The sequence below is a fragment of the Lepidochelys kempii genome, chromosome 1 (assembly GCF_965140285.1).
Source record: "Lepidochelys kempii isolate rLepKem1 chromosome 1, rLepKem1.hap1, whole genome shotgun sequence".
Lineage (NCBI taxonomy): Eukaryota > Metazoa > Chordata > Testudines > Cheloniidae > Lepidochelys > Lepidochelys kempii.
In genome coordinates this window covers 350879504-350900483 of record NC_136380.1, presented here as the reverse complement: position 1 = coordinate 350900483, position 20980 = coordinate 350879504, and the positions used below count along the sequence as shown (strand labels likewise).

The window sequence follows — 20980 nt, the reverse complement described above, 5'->3', positions numbered from 1 at the left end:
TCCGATGACAGGTCTCTTTTTTGAGCATGGGTCAGTGTGGAGCCCATTGTGGGTGTACATGCGCATGAGACTGGATTCTTTTGAATAGCAGTGTTAGTCAGGGCCATGCTCACACCCTATGCTCCTCATGTTCCCATGAGAGGGCATAAAGGGTGGAGTGGCTGCAAACCTCCCTTAGTTCCCCCTTACCACCTGTGCAATGAAACCCAGGAAGTGCCTGACTGGTACTCTGTTCAGTTCTTTCAACCCAGTTAGTGAAAAGTTCTGTCTTCACACCTGTTTTCTCTGAAAGATGTTGCTTTAAAAAAAAAAAAATTGATAAGACAACTTCCCTGTACAGTGGGACAAGGCACTTTGTGCCAAGCTCCATGTCTCACGGTGAAGTCCAAGCCCTCAGGGTTCAAACCCTGCCTTCCTGCAATGGACTGGTCTCCATCAAGGATGGACACAGCTGATACCATTTCTAACTAGGAGATTGCCACATCCTGGATAAGTGCTCTTTGTGTGAGTCCTTTTCTGCCAGGACCCACAAGTCCAGGGACACATGGCTGAAGCGGCATCTATTTGAGCAATCTGTGCAGGTCACTTTGGACCTAGAGGTAAATGGTTACAACCAGAGCGAGGCTGGATAAACCAGTCTCGGACACTGTCAGACACTCTTCACGTTCCGAGATAGGGTGGTGGGAAGAGAGTGAAAAGGATACCAGCAGAGTCTACGCCTCTGATGCTGACCACCTCCTCATCAGTGAAATCTCCAGTGTGTAAGAGCTCAGTGTTGACAGCCGTGGTGCCGAGCATCTCTGCATCAGTAGTTCAGGTACTTACAACTCCGGCTCCTCTATTGACTGCCCCAATTCAGGTAGAAAAACTGGCACCTGTGCCTGCTCAAAATGGGACACTGGATTGCATAGCTGGTCCGAACATAAGCACAGCTCCAAGGCCAAGGGAGGCTTCTGGAGGGAAGACATGGGACACCACTCCAAGATCAAGGCCCCTAAGCAGATTGGCAGAGCAGGAGGCCTGGCCTGGATGCCAGTACTGATCCCCATGACGGAGTTGAGCAAGGACTTCAGATGTCCATATCACCCTCGGAGATGTTCCTCATACCAAAGAGGTGGCTGGTAAGCATGCCATCCCTTAGCAATACCTTTCAATTAAGAGAGAGATTCCTCCTTACCATTGTTCCTTCTCACCAGCATTGAGCAGAGATTCCTCTCCCCGTCATTGGAGAATGGCCATAAGGAGGGTATTAACGCGCTCCCATTCAGAGTGCTGCCCCAACTGGCATGGGAGTGGTGCTTGGCCAGCCAGCCCCAGCTTGGTCCATACTCATACAATGGGCCACTTTGGCCATATTAGTCTGACTGGGGGCTGTCCTTCCACATGCTGAGGAGCAGCAGCTCTCCTTCCTACATTCTAGAAAAAGATGATCATGTTTCTCAACAGCTTTTCTGTCTGGGCCACCACAGGAACAGGAGACGATAAAGGGACAACAACAATCCCCATATCCCACCAAAGAATCCTCCTCATTGCTGGATGAGGCAGTAACACCAGCAATAGATGACTTTAAAGCCTTCCAAGACCTCCTGCCCTGAACTGTGGAGATCCTGGACATAACGCTATGTTTCTACAGGAAGTCTCATAAACTCTTTGGTATCCTGGGTGTCACTGTGATGACACCGGCCAGAATTGCTCTCCCTAGTAATGAAGGTATCCTACAACCAGCCAAAAGGCTCTGGCAGATCCCAGCTATTCTTCTTCCCACCTCAGAGAAAAGGGATCAGGTGCCACCAGAAGGTTTTGAATACTTTTATTCCTGCCCAAACACAGGGTTCTTGGTCTTCTCTGCAGCTCAAGAGAAATCCACAGTCCATGAAAGGCCCTTCTAAAGACTATAAGAAGTTAGACCTGCTTGGGCAAAGGTACAAGGTACTGCCATTTGGACTGTCAGTGGTGCTGAGAGTCTTGCCAAATGCCTACTGGTGGTAGCAACACATATCAAAAGAATATGGGCATTCATGTCTTTCCCTGGTTGGACAATTGGCTGACTGGGTCATAACCCAGCAGGAGGCTGCCATGCACCTAAAAGTTCGTCCCCTCTGTTCCCTCAGCTGAGCCTGCTAGTAAACTCCAAAAAAAATCATTTCTTATCCCATCACAGATGATCGAGTTTGAGGAGTCCTGGTCAGTTCTGGTTCAACGAGAGCATACTTACCTAGAGGCAGGTTTCTGTGCTGCAACTGCTGGTGTGTGTGGGATAGAATCAAACCTGACAACGGTATAGATATGTCTGCGGCTGGTAGGCCATGGGTCATTGTGCAAGTATGTGACACTACTTGCCAAACTTCACCTGAAATCACTCCATTCTAGCTCAGGTCAGTCTATCCCCCAGCAAAGTACCAGATGAACAAGAAGGTGGTGATCCCACCGCACTCTGTCACAGACCTGAGCTGGTGGAGGGAACTCAGAACTGTGCTGTTCTCCACCTCCTCCCCAACAAAAACTTTAGTTATAGATGTGACAGGTACAGACTGATGAGCCTGAACCACCTACTAATACAAGGGACTTACTCCCCAGAGGACACCAGATCCACCAGGCCTTCCTACCTGTTCTTCAGAACTCCACAGTGCAGATCCTGATGGTCTACCCAAACAGATAAAGAGGTGCATGCTCATCTCTCCTCTGTCTGGATGCTGTCAGACTCTGGACATGGTGCCACCAGCATGGGATAAACGAGATGGCTCTTTGTGACACAAAGACCTCTCACTTAAGACCTGACAAACTCATTACACCAAACACATCTGACAGGTCTTTTATTCATAAAGAGTAACATGTAATGTACCTACAGAAAGCTTGTAAATTGTCAAGATTCATAATCAATGTGAGTTGTACATACAGAAAATATTTAAGGAATAATATATTTATATTGAAAGTGAGCTTTATGGACTTGGAGTAGAAATTAGTCACCAGGAGTTAATGTGTCTCAGTGGTGGCCCATTCGGGCAAGGGGGAGTTTGGCTGATGAGGTAATGTAAGGCTCAGTTGTTTAGCCTGGCACAATACTAACGGGAAACCACCAGAGGCAACGACAAACTATCGAAGTCACTTAAAGATAGAAAAGAAACTTTACAACAAGATAGGGGTTTTACCTCTCTGTGAATGGAAACAGATGACTGTTTTCAGTATAACACAGAGGAGGGATAAGCACTCTTTATCCATTCACTGAGGAAAACCCCTTGTGGACAGAGCTGCTTTCACAAACGTTTGGATCCTAGTTCTTGAGAAACCAGCCAGCACTGCAGCAGATTGATCGGGGCGGGGGGAGAAGGATCCATTTTATTAGGTAGGAAAGGTGACTATTGATAAGTGTAGACCCTTGTTCACGTTTTATAGTTTTATTTTATGTTGTAACTCTTTCCCACCACTCTCTTATTTCTGGTTAAGTTCTTATACTTTCTCAAACCTTCTCGGGTTTTATTATAAGTGCTCACAAGTGCTGTGTGGTTTACAGGAGCAGTAATTTAAGGTAGAACTGGTATATTGGGATACACTGCACCTTGGGAGCGAGGATCTGGAATTTCTGTAGCCAGTGTGGGGTAGCCAGTGTGGGGGGCTGGGTATCACAGGGGAACGATTCAAAGGGACCTGGGAATTGGGGTGCACCTACTGTTGACCTGCAAGACGAAATTAGGGCTGGCATAAGCCCAGAGAAGAGTGCTTGAGTGGCCGAAAGTCTGGTGGTGGTAGGGTGCTGACACCTTGCTACCACAAGAAAGACTCCCTCTCGCTAGAGGCAGGAGGGATAACAAGGTGACTCTCAGTCCTGGGTGTCTTGAGAACTGTCACACACTTCACCTGCTGGGTGTGAGTAACAACATGGCAGATTTTCTGAGCAAACAGCTGATCTGTGGAAATCCATCATAGCACTGATGTTCCTGTGTTGGGAAAACCCAGTGATTGACATGTTTGCTGTTGTCATCAATGCCAAGTGCCAGAAATTTTGTTCCAAAGTGAGCATGAATCTGAGGTTGTTACGGGACACCTTCTTTCTGCAGTAGTCCTAGGTATTCTTGTATGTCTTTCCACTGACTTCCCTGAGTCCCAGGGAGGCTTCCAAAATCAGGAGACAAGGCTATAATTGTTCTGGTGGCTTCGTATTGGCTAAGACAGTTTTGGCTGATGGTCTGCTGCAAATATGTATTCGGCCTTTCATTCAGTTCCGACCCTGTCCAGACCTGTTCTCATAACAACATGGCCAGGTACTCCATCCAGACCTGAAGTCACTGTACTTGATGCCATGGCTGCTGGTTGGTTGAGTACAGTGGACAGAGTCTGCTTCCTACAGATCCAGGAAATTGTAAGATAGAGCAGGAAAGCATGTATCAGAAGAACACGCATTCATATAAATGAAAAAGGTTTTACAAAATGGGCTGCCCAACATAGTCTAGACCCAGTCCAGCTCCCTCGATACTACATATTATCAGCTACTTATTGCACTTCAGACTGGCCAGACTCTCGGTTAGCTCTGTTAAGGTCCATCTTGTGGTGATTTCAGTTTGCCATGTGCCTGTATGGTCAGTCTTGGTCTTCTCTCACCCCATGATATCAAAGTTTCTCAAAGGGTCAATATGCATTTGCCTACAGTCAGAGAACCTAGCTCTCCTGAGACCTCAGTCTAGTCCTGTGACTCATGGAGCCTCCATTTGAACCTGTGTCAGCCTGTGCCCTGCATCACCTCGCTCTGAAAGCAGTCTTCCTAGTGTCTGTTACTTTGGCCAGGAGAATGACTGAGCTTCAGACACTTATGGCTGAACCCTTCCCCCACCCTCAGTTCCATAGAGTCATAGTGATGCTGCAACTGCACCCTTTCCTTTCCTGCACATCGTTCCTAGGGTGGTCTCAGAATGTCATCTAAATCTGTCAATCATCCTGCCTCTTTTCTTCCCAGAACCATGCTTGGCACATGGAGGAAGGAAATGACACACACTAGATGTATCCAGGACTATGCTTTGTTACACTGACAGGATCAGATCATTCACACTATCTCCCTACCTGTCTAGAGTGGCAGCTGGATATTCTAATGGTCAAGTCACCTCCTCACAGAGGGTATCAAAATGATTAACACAGTGTAGCTAGCTGGTGTACCTCTCCACCGAACATCAGGTTTATTCCACCAGAGCTCCAATAACACCCTCTGCTTGCTTCACAAATCTGCCCATTGACTTTTGTCAAGCATTGTGCATTGGACTCAGTTGCTAGAGCAGATGCCATGTTCGAGAGAGGAGTAGTACAATCTCTGTGTCACTGATGCAGCTGTAACTCCTCATTCCCACCATTCCAAGGGGATACCGCTTGCCAGTCACCAAAAAGAGTTCCGCACAGATGCATACTTGAAGAAGAGAGAACGATTACTTACTCTACAGAAACTGTGTTTCTTTGAGATGCTGATGTCAGTGTGGATCCCACAACTCGTCCTCCATCCCCGCTTTGGGAGACCTCAGCTACACGAGCTTTGAATTGTGAGGGACCTGAAGGAGGGTTGTGGCTGCTCCATCCTTTATCGTTGCACGGGAGCACAAGGAGGCACAGGGTCCGTGTGCAGCCCCGATGGATGCTATCATTTAAAAAACAAACAAAAAAACACCTCACATATGTGACACACATACCTGCCTATGGTGGGATCCGTACTGACAACATTTCAAAGAACCACAGCTGCTGTAGGGTAAGTAACCGTTCTGTTTTACTGAAAGTATTTGGGATATTTTGGGAGTTTTAGCAGTTCTTCCTGTGTTTCTGTTCATTTTTTTCATGTGAGTTATTTACTCTTTCTTTGCAGTCAGCACTGCCTCACCCTGTGTTTGGAATGTCTGTGTGGCAAGGAAGGCACCACTGGTGGCTTCAGACAGCAGCTCATCTGGAGGCTCAGACAGTGAGGAAGAGGAGGATAAAGCTGATATCGTCACAGAAACCATCAGTACAGGTTCAGGCCAGGAAACCATCAAACTCACCATGGATGCTAAGAACGAGAAGGCTGTGTTCACCAGGTGCGAAAGAAATCAGCTGGGGATGGGGTAGATATGGCCATTAGGGTTTGTAAAGTGTAATCTGAATCCAAATATGGCATAAGACAATTGGCAACTCACCTCTGGTTTAAAATCAAGTGTAAATCACTCATAGGATGCAAGGCCTATTCATGAAAACAAAGTAAAAATGTAAATGCATGGGAACATCCCACCACCAGCTTTTTATTTTCTGAGACCTGGTTTCTGAATGTTGACTGTAGGCAGTTTTGTTAAAGCTCTATGGCCTTGCTGGGTGCTGATAAATTAAAGTATTTATTACTGTTACACAAATGCTGTCTCAGTTCACAAGTGAAAATGTGGGTCTTGCTCGCTACTGAGTCATATTGCAAAACTACCACAGAATGGGCAATACCGACTCACATGAGATGTAGGAGTGGAATAGGAGTGCAGGATGCAAGCCAAGAGTGAGACCCGCTAGCAGAGCCACGTGAGGCTTCGTGTCATGACTAACACGTGGTGTTACGGATCAGCATTGAGATCGGCATCCCACAGAACTGCTGGGGGTGAGGGGTTGAAATGGCTCAAGTTATTGCTATTTCCTCATTTTCGGAAATTCATTCCTAAATTGTAAGAAGCACAGACCCCCAAAATTAGATGTTACAAGTCCCAAGGTTTATGGTAACTTATGAACAGCATCTTTGTGAGAGCCCTGAAATACACATCCTCCATAAGGTTTTACCATAAGACACCTCAGGTGAGAGGGTACATTTCACAAGTTCACAGTTCTTAAAAGGGGACTAAACCAAGCATGGGGGGGGGGGGTAACATTTTGATAAGTGACTTAGACTCTAAAGTGCCAAAATCACTTTTGAAAATGGGCAACTTTGATAGTTTCTAAAATTTTACACAAGATCCATTTTTCTTCTTTCCAGTTCTCCCACCACATGCTTGTAGGATAAGAGCCAATTAACTGGGGGACCCAATATTTTGGAAAGCTTGCTAGGAGCAGATATTCACCCAGTGTATATAATATAAAGATTCATTGCCTTTTGGGGATGGTCAGTTTGAGGTCCCCGGTACACCTTATTACTCCAGTGAACACTTTCTGGGAATAAAGAAAGGTGGCTCATAAAATGGTGTGCTGAAGTAACATGGCTGTAAAACAAAGCAAAATCGCTGGAGAAAATAAACCAGTGACACATTCTGGTTGATCCAGTCTGCGTTGAGTTTTTTATATTCTGAAAATTTTTGAATTTCTATGTCAATACAGGCTGCCTTTTCTGCTGCAGACTTGAAATAAAAATCTGATGCATAAAATTTCATTGCTGACAAGCAGTTTGGTTCAGGAGAGCTACTTGGATAAATGGGACAAATTTCTGTGCACAGAGATGACATGGCCCAGCAGACTGTGCTTTCAGAGATCAGGCTGAAGAAATTAAAGGTGGTCAGTGTTGCTGACTGGGGCATCTGGGTTAGTAGCCCTCTCTGGTGTTCATAATACACTTGAAATAAAACATTTGGAACATATAGTGGTGGTCAACACTGTCTTCCAAATGTGTTTTTTCGTCTCTGAACCTATGGCATTTACAGCCGGAGTTGTGCTCTAAATTTAACTGTCTGTCTTTGTTCAGTTTAACACAACAGTAGTTTAAATCCTGTTTGACATTTTGCATGACTTTTACATTAGCTTCACTTCAGATTGGGAAAAGGGTATTCTTATTTGGATTAGCTAGATATGTCGTTGCCCATGACACTGCTAAATCTGAGCACTGTATTTTTAAATTAATGTATTTTAGTAATAAGGATCTCTCTCAGGTAAGTACAGTTATAATTTAAGAACCAAAACAACAAAGTTTCCAGAACCTGCTTTGTTTTGCAGGATTGTGGCTGTGTTCAACTAATTCTGCTTTTGCAATGCAAGCAAATACTCAGATAACCACAGTCTCCACTATAAAGGTAAAAAGAAAAGGAGGACTTGTGGCACCTGAGAGACTAACACATTTATTTGAGCATAAGCTTTCGTGAGCTACAGCTCACTTCATCGAAAGCTTATGCTCAAATAAATGTGTTAGTCTCTAAGGTGCCACAAGTACTGCTTCTCTTTTTGCAAATACAGACTAACACGGCTGCTACTCTGAAACTTGTCACTATAAAGGTGTGATATCTTAACACAGCCATAATCTCAACCAGAAATTAAAACAAATGGCTGCTGAAACCTTTAATTCAGTTTGTGGTCTCAGAGGTATTCAGCTGTTTCAGAACTACCTAGCTAGATGAAACGTCTCATACAGTGTGGAATATCTTATTGGCCAGTGAGGCTTCCCCAGTTTCCAAAAGTCATTCTCCTTTTCCCTTCCATTTTCCAAACAAAGACAAATAAACTAGAAATGCACAATTCTGGGTTAATCAGTTTCTTCCCAGTTCCTTGATGATTACAAATAAATCAACTGCACTGATCATTTAAAAACATTTTGGGTCTAGTACAAATTTTATGATGAAGGTTTCCTAAATTCACAATCCCAGTAGGCCCCTGTTATTTTATAATCTAATGCTGTCAGAACTCGATACAGCCAGGATTAAAACTCAGCTCTTTCTTTGGCTTTGGCACATTACTTCGGTTAACATTTTTGTATTTAGGTGCCTAAAATTAGGCATCTAAATATATATTTAGGCACTAATTAAAAGTGAGCTGATTTTTCAGAAGTGCTAAGCTCCTTTGGCTCCCATTGCCATAAGGGGAAGTTGGGGCTGCCGTTATCACTGAAAAACAGACCTCTTAAGTCCATAAATATAAATGTAGGTGCCTACCTTTTAGATGAGGTTGGTGAAGGAATATCTTTTATTGAATCAACTTCTGTTGGTGACAGAGACAAGCTTTCGAGCTACACAGAGCTCTTCTTCAGGTCTTGGAAATGTACTTGGTTCAGAGCTAAATACAAGGTGAAACAGATTGTTTAGCATAATCAGTTAACACTTTTCAAGGGACCATTCAAGGTGAAGTGGCCTATTAACACCCCTCCAGTCATGGGGGAGGGGGAGAGGAAAAAATGCCACAGCACTCTTACTGAAGGAATATCGGGACTCATAGAAACCATCCGCACACCGCACACCACGCACCACACAAAGGACCAGCTTCCTCCAGGGTTACAGCTGACTTCCTCTAGAAACTGCAAACCTCAGAAAACTATGGATGTCACTTCCCTGTACACTAACCTCCCCTCACAATGAATGGCATTGCAGTTTGCCTTAGATATTTACAAGATAATGGACAATCCTCAGATATCCACCCCAAACATATTACCAAACTCATCCATTTCGTCCTCACCCATAACACTTTTACATTTAACAACAAACACTTTGTTGAAACAATGGGAACAGCCATTGGTACTAGGATGGCTCCCCGATATGCCAACCTCTTTGTGGGCCACCTTGAAGAAGAATTTCTGGGCAAATGCACCATGAAACCAGTGATATATCTGAGATACATCAATCATATTTTCATCCTCTGGACAGATAGCCTACAGTCCCTCATAGATTCCCACCACATCTTCTATGACCATCCACCCATCCATCAAACTCTCACTAGAACACTTCCACACTAGCTCAACTCCCTGGACACCATGATCAGCTCCAACAATGGAACCTTACAGACAATTATATACATGAAACCGAGGGATCACCACACCTACCTTCGCAGACCAGTAACCACCCCAAATGAAGCAAGAAACCTGTTAACTACAGCCAGGCACTCGGATAACACAGAATATGCTCTGAAGAGAAAGTCTGGGATATGTACCTTAACACACTTAGAATCATAGAATATCCGGGTTGGAAGGGACCTCAGGAGGTCATCTAGTCCAACCCCCTGCTCAAAGCAGGACCGATCCCCAACTAAATCATCCCAGCCAGGGCTTTGTCAAGCCTGACCTTAAAAACTTCTAAGGAAGGAGATTCCACCACCTCCCTAGGTAACGCATTCCAGTGTTTCACCACCCTCCTAGTGAAAAAGTTTTTCCTAATATCCAACCGAAACCTCCCCCACTACAACTTGAGACCATTACTCCTTGTTCTGTCATCTGCTACCACTGAGAACAGTCTAGATCCATCCTCTTTGGAACCCCCTTTCAGGTAGTTGAAAGCAGCTATCAAATCCCCCCTCATTCTTCTCTTCCGCAGACTAAACATCCCCACTTCCCTCAGCCTCTCCTCATAAGTCATGTGTTCCAGTCCCCTAATCATTTTTGTTGCCCTCCGCTGGACGCTTTCCAATTTTTCCAAATCCTTCTTGTAGTGTGGGGCCCAAAACTGGACACAGTACTCCAGATGAGGCCTCACCAGTGTCGAATAGAGGGGAACGATCACATCCCTCGATCTGCTGGCAGTGCCCCTACTTATACATCCCAAAATGCCATTGGCCTTCTTGGCAACAAGGGCACACTGTTGACTCATATCCAGCTTCTCGTCCCCTGTAATCCCTAGGTCCTTTTCTGCAGAACTGCTGCCGAGCCACTCGGTCCCTAGTCTGTAGCGGTGCATTGGATTCTTCCGTCCTAAGTGCAGGACTCTGCACTTGTCCTTGTTGAACCTCATCAGATTTCTTTTGGCCCAATCCTCCAATTTGTCTAGGTCCTTCTGTATCCTATCCCTCCCCTCCAGCGTATCTACCACTCCTCCCAGTTTAGTGTCATCTGCAAACTTGCTGAGGGTGTAATCCACACCATCCTCCAGATCATTAATGAAGATATTGAACAAAACCGGCTCCAGGACCGACCCTTGGGGCACCCCGCTTGATACCGGCTGCCAACTAGACATGGAGCCATTGATCACTATCTGTTGAGCCCGACAATCTAGCCAGCTTTCTATCTACCTTATAGTCCATTCATCCAGCCCATACTTCTTTAACTTGCTGGCAAGAATACTGTGGGAGACAGTGTCCAAAGCTTTGCTAAAGTCAAGGAACAACACGTGCACTGCTTTCCCTTCATCCACAGAGCCAGTTATCTCGTCATAGAAGGCAATTAGATTAGTCAGGCATGACTTGCACTTGGTGAATCCATGCTGACTGTTCCTGATCACTTTCCTCTCCTTTAAGTGCTTCAGAATTGATTCCTTGAGGACCTGCTCCATGATTTTTCCAGGGACTGAGGTGAGGCTGACGGGCCTGTAGTTCCCCGGATCCTCCTCCTTCCCTTTTTTAAAGATGGGCACTACATTAGCCTTTTTCCAGTCGTCCGGGACTTCTCTGGATCGCTGGATCACTTAAAACCACCTTCGCCTAACAAGGACTTTCCACCAGAGAAGTAGAACGCATCATGGAACAGGCCACCCAAATACCCTGGGAGAACCTGCTTTAATACAGAAATAAACCCCCTCTGACCACACACTGCTAATTAACACCTACTACCTCACACTGGAACCCGTATGGAGTAGTATCGGACATTTATAACCCATGCTCAATGAGAACCCCCTTTTCTGGCCTTCAGACAACCCTCCTCTCCCAGCCAATTTCAAGGTCATTATTAGAAGGAAGCTCCCCACAGGCCAGGACACACCATCTCAGAGCAGCACCTGGGGTGACCAGATGTCCTGAAATTAGGGACACAACCTGGAACTGTTGCGCCGCTGTGCTTCCTTAACTCCCCAGCCTCTCACAATGCTATGCCAGTGATGAGCAGCAAACCCCTACAGGAGCTGCGATCACTAAGCCATCAGCATTTGGAGCCCCACACCAGCTAAATTGCATGAATGCTCCTTGAGTCACTCATGAATCATACAGGGAGAGGCATCAGCCAATCCCCCCAAAGCTCAGCTTTGTACCCCAGAAATATATTGTCTTACGCTGCTCAAGACTCCTTTGGACAGTGCAAGCTCGTTGGTTAGTTTGCCACTTCTTCAAAGGAAAGTGGACCTTCACCAGCCTTTGTAATCTGAGTTGAGATTCCCCAAGCACTTAAACCAGTGTGTTTTTGGTTGATGTAAAACTTAAAACAGATTTATTAACTACAGAAAGATAGATTTTAAGTGACTATAAATAGCAGGCATGGAGGTCAAAGTTGGTTACCTAAGAAATAAAAATAAATTTGCAGTCTAAACAAATTTTAGACTTTAGCACACTAAGCAAGATTTGAATTAAGCAGCGTCTCACCCTAACAGATGTTACAGGCAGTTCAAAGTTCCGAATACAGAGACTGAACTCCCTTCCAGCCTGGAACCAATCTCCCCAGTTCAAAGTCTTTGTCTTCCAGACGATCTTCCAGGTATTGAGATGTGCGTGCGTGTGTGGGGGGTGGAGGTGGGGCTAAGTGATGATGTCACTTTCCCTCTTTTATACTTTCTTCCAGCTGCTAGAAAGATCCTTGCTGTGATGGTGGGTTAGGCTGCCCTTGTGGCCTATGTGCCCTCTCTGAGAGGCCTGTGGGAGAGTGGATTATTCTTGATGGGCCATCAATGCCTGTCTGGCCAGTGAAATATGTGTTAACAATTTATACTAAACAATCTGTCCCACCTTGTATTTTGCTGTGACTCTCTGAGTACATATCCCAGACCTGCAGAAGAGCTCTGTGTAAGCTCAAAAGCTTGTCTTTCTCACTAAGAGAAGTTGGTCACCCACCTTGTCTCAGTTGTGAAGATATTGGTGTGAGCTTCTGTGCCTTAGTTTGCCCATCCGTAAAATGTAGCTAATATTTATTCCACAGGGATGCAGATGATTAATGAATTAGTGTGTGTAGTAAAGTCCTAAGAAGATGTCAAGTGCTAAAGAAATGCTTATTATTAGGGTTTAAAACTCATTTGTCATCATGGTGCTACATAATAGATAATTTCACAGTGTATGTTAACATTTAGTAAATCAGTACTGTGCTATGCCAGAGATTTTGAAGACATGAATGATTGTCAGTAATCACCAAAGGGATTACCTTGAGACAAACTGAAGTTTTTTCCCATATGCACCCAATACATTTTGTCTTTCCGAATCTCCTCCAAAGGAGTTGCAAAACATGGAGAAATGGTTCTCGGTAATTGAGAGGGAAAAGTGGCCTGTATATATAGGAGATGTATAGTAAGATGAAATTCAATTCAACAAGACGAAATTCAGTAAAAACAAGGGCAAAGAACTACACTTGGGAAGAAAAAATCAAATGCATCATTTCACAATGGCAAATAACTGGCTAGGTGGTAGTAGTGCTGAAAAGGATCTGGGAGTTAGTGGATCACAATTTGAATATGAGTCAACAACGGGGTGCAGTTGTGAAAAAGATTAGTATAATTTTAATGTATTAACAAGAGTGTCATATGTAAGAGATGGGAGGTAATTGTCACACTCTGTTTTGGCACTGATGAGGCCTCAGCTGGAGTACTGTGTCCAATTCTGGGCACCACATTTCAGGAAGGTTGTGGACAAGTAGGAGACATTCCAGAGGAGAGCCACAAAAATGATCAAAGGTTTAGAAAATCTGACCTACGAGGAAAGGTTAAAAAAACCTGGCATGTTTAGTCTTGAGAAAATACAACTGGTGGGGGACCTGATAAGTATTCACACATGTTAAGGCCTGTTATAAAGAGAATGTTGATCAGTTGTTCTTCATGTCCGCTGAAGGTAGGACAAGAAGTAATAGCCTTCATCTGCAGCAAGGGGACTTACGTTAGATATTTCTAACTATGAGGGTAGTTAACTTCTGAAATAGGCTTCAAAGGAAGTATGTGGAATCCCCATCGCTGGAGGTTTTTGAAATCAGGTTGGACCAAACACTAGTCAGGAATGGTCTAGGTTGACTTGTTGACCTCTTGAAGTCCTTTCAAGTCCTACATTTCTATGATTCTGATATCATCACTATGATGATGATTAAAAAAGCTTTTAAATACTAATAGAGGAAACAGACCTGGAAGTATTTTGCATTAGTGAACTTCGATAATCTCTGAGAATTTTCCCCGCCTGCATTGTATGTCATTGTGTTTCTTGTAGAACTCCCTCATGGAATAACAGCTGTGATCTGTTTAATGATCACTAGAGTGGCAGCCATATGAATTTTAACCCTCCTTGGTTTGTGCAACAGATGCACAAAAGGATATTTAGGATACCAAAATCCCATTTCTTTTAACAAAAGGTTTGCAGTGCACTTTTTAGCATCAAAAGAGGACTCCAATAAATTTGAGGTTGATTAGTTTCTCTCTTTACTCTTACATGCAGTAATAATACATAACATTTGTTCTTCAAGTATATGCCCCTATGGGTACTCCACATTCTGTATGTGCGTGCTCATGCGCCTTCTCGCAAAGATTTTTTCCTGAGCAGTGTCTGTCAGTCTGCGCCCTACACATCCTTGTGCTCTGGACAGCGGGTATATGGGGAGGGGCAGATCTGCCACTGCTCCAGTTCCTTTTCAGCCACCTGAGGTTGGAGACAGAATATTGTGGTGTCCACTATTTGCCTGAATAATTTGTACCTTTTTTGTTTTTATCCCCTTATTTTACCTTTTTGTAACCTTGATTATTATTTTAGTTCTCTACCTTAGCACAAGTTTTCAATTTTTTTGTGCTCTCACCTGTCCCCATGTTTGGCCATGGCAAAGGCTCCCAGCCTGGGCCTTTCTTCAGCTGCCGTTTATTCCTTGTCTGACTGTGCTCCGAACCCAAGGTTTCAAACCCTGCCAGACCTGCCACAGCTATTTCCCCTCAGCGACAGGAATTCCAGCTGCCTTGGAGAGTCCCACGTCCCGTCTAAGTGCAAGGTCTCCATCAGGTTTAAAAGCTGATCTTGCAAGCTGAGGTGAGGTAAACTAATGCTCTGTTTTGGAGCGTGATCTCTGAGGCTTGGAAGGATAGATTCTCCCCTGTACATCTGCTGCTGCCTCTTCGACTTACGCTGCAGCTCCAGGGAGCAAAGAGCAGGGGACATCTTCAAAGACCTCCAAACACTCTAAGAAGAAGCTATCCCAGTCCCTTGATTGGGGCTTGAAGCACTGTGAGGGGTCTCCCCAAAGATCAGGGTCTAAGAGACTTTGCATCCTGCTCCGGGTACTGCTGAGGGTCCTGCTTTTTTTGGCACTGAAGGCTCAGTACTGCTGAAGAGATCTACCACCCACGTAAAGAGAAGTCTCAGCAAACAGACACGCTCAACAAAATTCTCTGTACCTTTGGAGCCCTCCAGATGCAGGGATTCAAAGAAACCACTGACCCTGACTTCGGCACCCCCTGAGGGCCATGGGAGTATGCAGGTCTGTTCACACAGTCTCCAGTATTGCTTGATCCTCTTCAGCACCACGTCTGCGGGAAGGCTTCTTGGAACACCAAGAGTGAAGAGTCAAAGAGGAAACTCCTTCTGCCAACAAATCCTCTTCATGACCCTTCTGCCATTCTACACAGCCGACTTCAAAGTTTTTCAGGACTTGATGAAGAAGGCAACCGCAACTTTACAGCTCCCCCTGGAGCAGGTGCAGAAATCCCGACATTCCCTGATGGATATCCTCCATGCTACATCACAAGGCAAGATAGCACTGCCTATGGATAAGGCTACGATTTTGTCATGGATATTTTTAGTAAAAGTCAGGGACAGGTCACGACTTCCGTGAAGTTTTGTTAATTGCCCATGACCTGTCCCTGACCTTTACTAAAAACATCCCTTACAAAATGGGGAGGGAGGAGGGTCCAGCACCCTGCAGGGAGCTGCTCCCCCCACTGCCTCCAGTGACTGGGAGCTGGGTGGTTCCCCAGCTGCTGGTGGTGGCTGGGCTGCTGCAGGGCACCCAATATCACGGAGCGTGTGGAAAGTCAGGGAATCCTTGAGTTCCGCGACCTCCATGACATACGTGTAGCCCTATCTATTTATGATGCACTATTGTCACCGGCCCATAACATCTGGCAGACACCGGCCACCATTCTGCCTGTGTGCAAGATGGCAGGCAAAAAATACTATCATCTACCCAAGGGCTCTGAATATTTTTTGTTCTCATCCCAACGATAGGAACGGGCAGCCCCTGTGGAGAGCTACTTCTCAGCAGCATTACAATTTAGGGTAGTCAAATTATCATGCCCTGCTGGCAAAATATGATTACAGCATCTACTCAGAGTTCTTTCAACTTACTGATCATCTGCCACAGGACCAAAGGGACCAATTTGAAGCCTTTACATATGGCTCTCAGTAGTTGCTATTCACCTCTGTCAGATGGGAATAGTTGTCTTCCCCTACTTGGACAGCTGGCTTCTCAAGGGCAACTTCTTCTCTGAAGTCAGGTCAGACACCAACAAGTCTCTAGCTCTGTTTCTTTCTCTGGGCCTTCACCTCAGTGCAGAGAAGTCCAGCCTAATACCCGTTCAGCATAGAGACTTAATCAGGGCCATGCTGGGCTCAGTAACCAGGAGGGAATACCTACCCACAGACGGGTGTGACGCCATGTCCAGCCTCATATATATGATACAGCAGAGCCCTCAGACCACAGAGGGGTCTTGCCTACAGCTCTTAGGTCATATGGTGACCTGCACATTTATCATGCCCCTTGCAAGGCTCCACTCCAGACGCCTTCAAACCTGTCTCCGAATCTTTTACGCACCAAATAGACATAGCCTATCCAAACAAACATTCGTTCCCCACGGGGTCCCCACACTCTTGATTGGTTGAAGGACCCCTACAGGGTATGTGTTGGGATGCCCCCTCACATCGACCTCCCACCAAGACAGCCCCCAAGGACGCCCCCATGTTAGGTTGTGGAGCACACCTGCAGAAGTTTACAGCACAGGGCAAAGTTTACAGCACTTGGACCCTCAAGAATTGTTTCTTCACATTAACGTCCTCAAGCTACAGGTAGTCTACAATGCGTGCCACCATTTCCTACCCGAGGTCAAGGGTCACTCCATGAGAATTATAACACAACAGGGCAACATTGTAGAACGCCAGCTGCCAATGAGGAGCAAAATCTTCAAGATTGAGAAGGGTGTTAAAGAGCTACAGTAGACTTCAATACTATAGTGATGGATACTATGTTTAATAAATAGTTCTGCTGAGTGTGTAATCACGATGCTTATTAGTATCCTAAAAGCCCCCGCTGTTAGAGGACCACGTGTAGTGTCCTCATGTCTACTCCAGTCTACTGCCACTATACCTTTTCCAAATTCTGGGAACCTCTTTAAATCATCTCCAGGATTCTGCTTCCTGTTGACCTTCCCTCCACCCCAAATAAATAAATACAAACAGGTAGCAGTCATGACTGGTGGTACTTATTCTCTTGTGAATCCACAGGTTGGAGCTGTGTCACTGATGGATCTGGCATCTGCACTGAGGCTTTTTACATGATGGTATGGTTGAGACGCACCTGAGTTAATCATCTCCTTGCATTGCACAGCAAAATGTTACCTATGGCAGTTTTGGTTCAGGTGTGCCGTATTCTTAGCAGCAGTTTTAAAGGGTCGTACCCAAGTGATAGGCTATTTCAGCTATCGTCAGCAGATAAATTTTCCCCCCTGAAAAATCCATAGTAAATTTAACATAGTAGATTAATTGGAAAAAATGTGCAAAGGGACCTTGTAGCGTTCTCTAGTGATGACTAGAAAGTTTCCTGTTACTGCCATAACTTTGCTATTTGATAATCTAGAATTTGTATTTTAAGTGTCAACTTTGAGCAGGATGTTCTTTATGCTGTATTGATTCATCTTCTTTTGTGTATATTGGGCACAGTTTTACATGGAGGTTCCAGTGCACAGTATTCAACTACTGCGTATGATTAGAAAAGACTTTAAACATCCCTTGCCTTGTCATTTTTACAGGGAAGGAAACTGTCCGAGGATAGCAATGCAAAGTTAATTCTTTTGTCTGTTTTTGCACAAATCTTTACTGTTTTCTTTTTCTTTCTCTCCTCTCTGCTTTCTGCCTATCTCTGTCTTTCTTGCTGCCTTTCTATCTTGCTGTGGGTATTGCTCAGAATATTTAGACCTTCAGTCAGAGGGTATGTATAATTGTGACATTTTCAGGGTTCCAAACATCCACCTGACAAGTAGTCTCTTCTTTTATTAAGCTACTTCCTTCTGATTTCCAAGTCCTTGATGCTGGATTGGGAACAGAGCTGCTGTATTATTGAACTGGCAAATTACACTAGAAAACTCACTCTTCCACTATCAGTTAAAAGTGTGCCTAGAAGCAGTACTTTGAAATGCCTGGCTGGAAGGTGCGTGGAGTCCTGTGTGAAACATACATGCAGAGTCAGCACACCTGTTAAAGAACCCTTTAAAAATAATTACAGTATTTGGATAGTTTCATGTATCTTATTTTGTCCTTGAGCTTCTGCCATTCCATCTGTTCACGAGCTCTTTCTGCAAATAGGAATAGGTTTTAAAAATTTTGTAAGGGAAGGGTTGGTTTATGTTCAAGTAGACTTAACAGTGACTCCTTGTTAACTGCCCTTTGTTAATGCACACAATTCTAATCAAATCAGTTATATCTGCTATCAAAGTGGGAGGACAGTGCTGTAGTGATGTCTCCGTACTTGAGACTTTAATGAATTAACTTAGCAAAACACTTACTAGTATGTTACAAAGTATTATCAGTAAAAAAAAACTAAATTACATTTGTCAAATCACAAGACATTTTGAGCTGTATTATCTTTAATTTTTTAAAATTGCGTTTTTACTCATTTTCAATAATTCATCAATTCACACTGGGTGTCCCAGTCATTTAGTGCAAATTAGCAAGGCTCTGCTGTAATTATTTCCTTATTAGATGAGGAATTAAAAGAAAGCTCCAGTATAATATAAGTGATATCCTAATAATTATGTCTAATTTGAAAGAAGAATTAAATCACTTTAGAAAATCATTTAACCTGTCATAACCTAATGAAGCATAGCTGTCAGTCACACAGGGGGCCACCATTCTAACATACTATAGTACGAGACATTGAAAATGCAGTCTGGCATTAAATGCTCCTGAGATTCAGGCAGGTTTAAAAGTTGTGGATGAATGGTATTTAAAGATATTTTTGGACCACTTATGCTTATTTTAATAATTTTCTAATAAATACTACCACTTTACACATCTTTGACGGTTTCCTGTCTTTCTCAAGCATTCAACGGCTGAGCTGCATTTCCTTTGTCTCAAACTTGTGCTGTCAGGCTAGACTTCCTGGCAGGAAGTGTCAGTGAAATTGAAGTCCTTGTTCAGAGAGACACCAGCAGAACTCAGTATTGAGATATTTGAAATAGTGACAGGTAAAGAATTTCTCTAAATTATATTTAAAGTGAACATGAGATCTTAAAAACTAATGTTAACGCATTGCTAACTGTGTAGAATTAAATATAGGAGCCAGGAAAGCAGAAGGTTAAGGTTCCCTCAGTGGTGGTAACTCAGCCGTGTTTCACATCTTGTATATTTATGGTATATGATTAACAACATAAACAGTAATAAGATTTGACATTGAACAAGTAAAGCAGCAAAAGTGAATTTTACATATGTACAATGTGGTACCTATTTTTTGTGGGAAACGACTTATGAATTTCTATGTTCTATGTGATTAATTTTTCAACTTCACCATTATTATCGACATAAGCTTTTGAATTGTATTTTCCTGTTGTTTAAAGGGTGTAAAAAGTGTTTCACTGCTGAGTTCCCCTTACATGATGAACTTAAGTGGCTCCTTTTAAAGCTGAGGCACACTAAAAAGTGACAGTTATTTTGTTGTGTATGCTTAGATGAGCATTTAAAAAAATTAATAACTTTTAAAATACTTTTTCTCCACAGTTGGCTGCTGTTTTTGTTGTGGTTGGTTTTTTTACCTTTCCTTGGTGACAACTAAAATGTTGCCGAGTTTGCAGTCTATCGCGTTAGATGTTTTCAAGTTAGGGACTCATGTTTTCTTTACACTCGCTGTTCTGAAAAGTGGTCATATCAGTTTAGATTTAGTGTCTCCCCCATCCAGAAAAAGTCAACTCTGAGCTGAGGCTAAGTATGAAAATTTTATCCCCAAAGGAGTTGTTCTAATGAGCAACAAAAAAAGTGGGGTTAGAATGGAGGCTGGAATTTAGTCTAAACTATAATGTTTGCTATCTATAAAAACTCTTTTTTCTGATCTCTAAATAATGCTCATTCTTATTTAGTAAATGCCTTAGGTACAGTGGCTGTGTATCATAAGTAAGCACTGCAGTAATTTTTTTAAGTCCGAAGTAAAAAGGAGCTGATGCTAATAAATTCCAAATTTTGGCTACATTAAGGGGGCTCCTGTAGAGCAGGAAGTCCCTTCTTTTGCGTTCAGTGATAGCTTAGTTCTAGGGCGAGACTGTTCAGCTTACGTACGTGTTAGCAGCAGTGAAAACCTTAAATTCCTTCTTCTGAAATAGCTCTGAAATAACAGCTGGAAATGGTTGTTCCCATTGCTTTGGGCATGAACTCCGACATGGAGCTGGCATTCTCTCCATTGCATGAAGGATCCGGAAAGGAGTGTGTCTTTGAAGGCACTTGTACAGTATGACCAAACAGTGGGTACCAGGCTATCTCACAATTTTCTTTTTGCTGCTGTTGAGCAAGGAATCTAGTGTAGCATCCACTTACATGCAGCAGAGAAAATAACTCCCCAGTTTCCCAGACTGAATGTCACAGTGGATGTTTTGAGCTCTCCCATTTTGGGATACATTTTTTCTTTTCTGTGTCTCCTGATTCTTCATCCTGCATGACCTGTGGACTTCTCATTTTTTCTGAGAAAGCATGAAAAAAATAAGCAGACGAATCAGTTGTCTTGCTAGCATTTAGTTATGCCCTTAACATGGCACGTTTGCTGGAATGCATTAAATGAATTATTCAGAAGCTAAGCATGCTGTGTAAAATTAGGCATGTAACATATCTCCATCTTTTTTATAGAAATTGGTTAAATATCAATTTACATGTATTTAAAAAGTAAAAAACAAAGGCACAGTGCCCAAGCTGCAGTCACACATTTCACTGTAAAAATTGATGTTTTCTAATCAAAGATGGAAGTTTAGTGCAA

At 43.7% G+C, this 20980-nt stretch overlaps 1 protein-coding gene across 9 annotated transcripts in view; it reads left to right on the top strand.

The window, feature by feature from the left end:
* PPP6R2 (protein phosphatase 6 regulatory subunit 2) overlaps window positions 1–20980 on the top strand; it is a 176589-nt gene that overhangs the window by 126396 nt on the left and 29213 nt on the right. For 4 of the 9 annotated variants that reach the window (XM_078851213.1, XM_078851212.1, XM_073329005.2 and 1 more), the window contains 2 exons: window positions 5837–6044; window positions 17933–17956. In XM_078851213.1, the coding sequence (XP_078707339.1) occupies window positions 5837–6044; window positions 17933–17956 (232 nt within the window). Of the gene's footprint in view, window positions 1–5836; window positions 6045–7293; window positions 7849–12176; window positions 15513–17932; window positions 17957–20980 lie in introns of those variants that run through there. The other 5 variants (XM_078851216.1, XM_078851218.1, XM_078851214.1 and 2 more) reach the window with 4 other exon arrangements.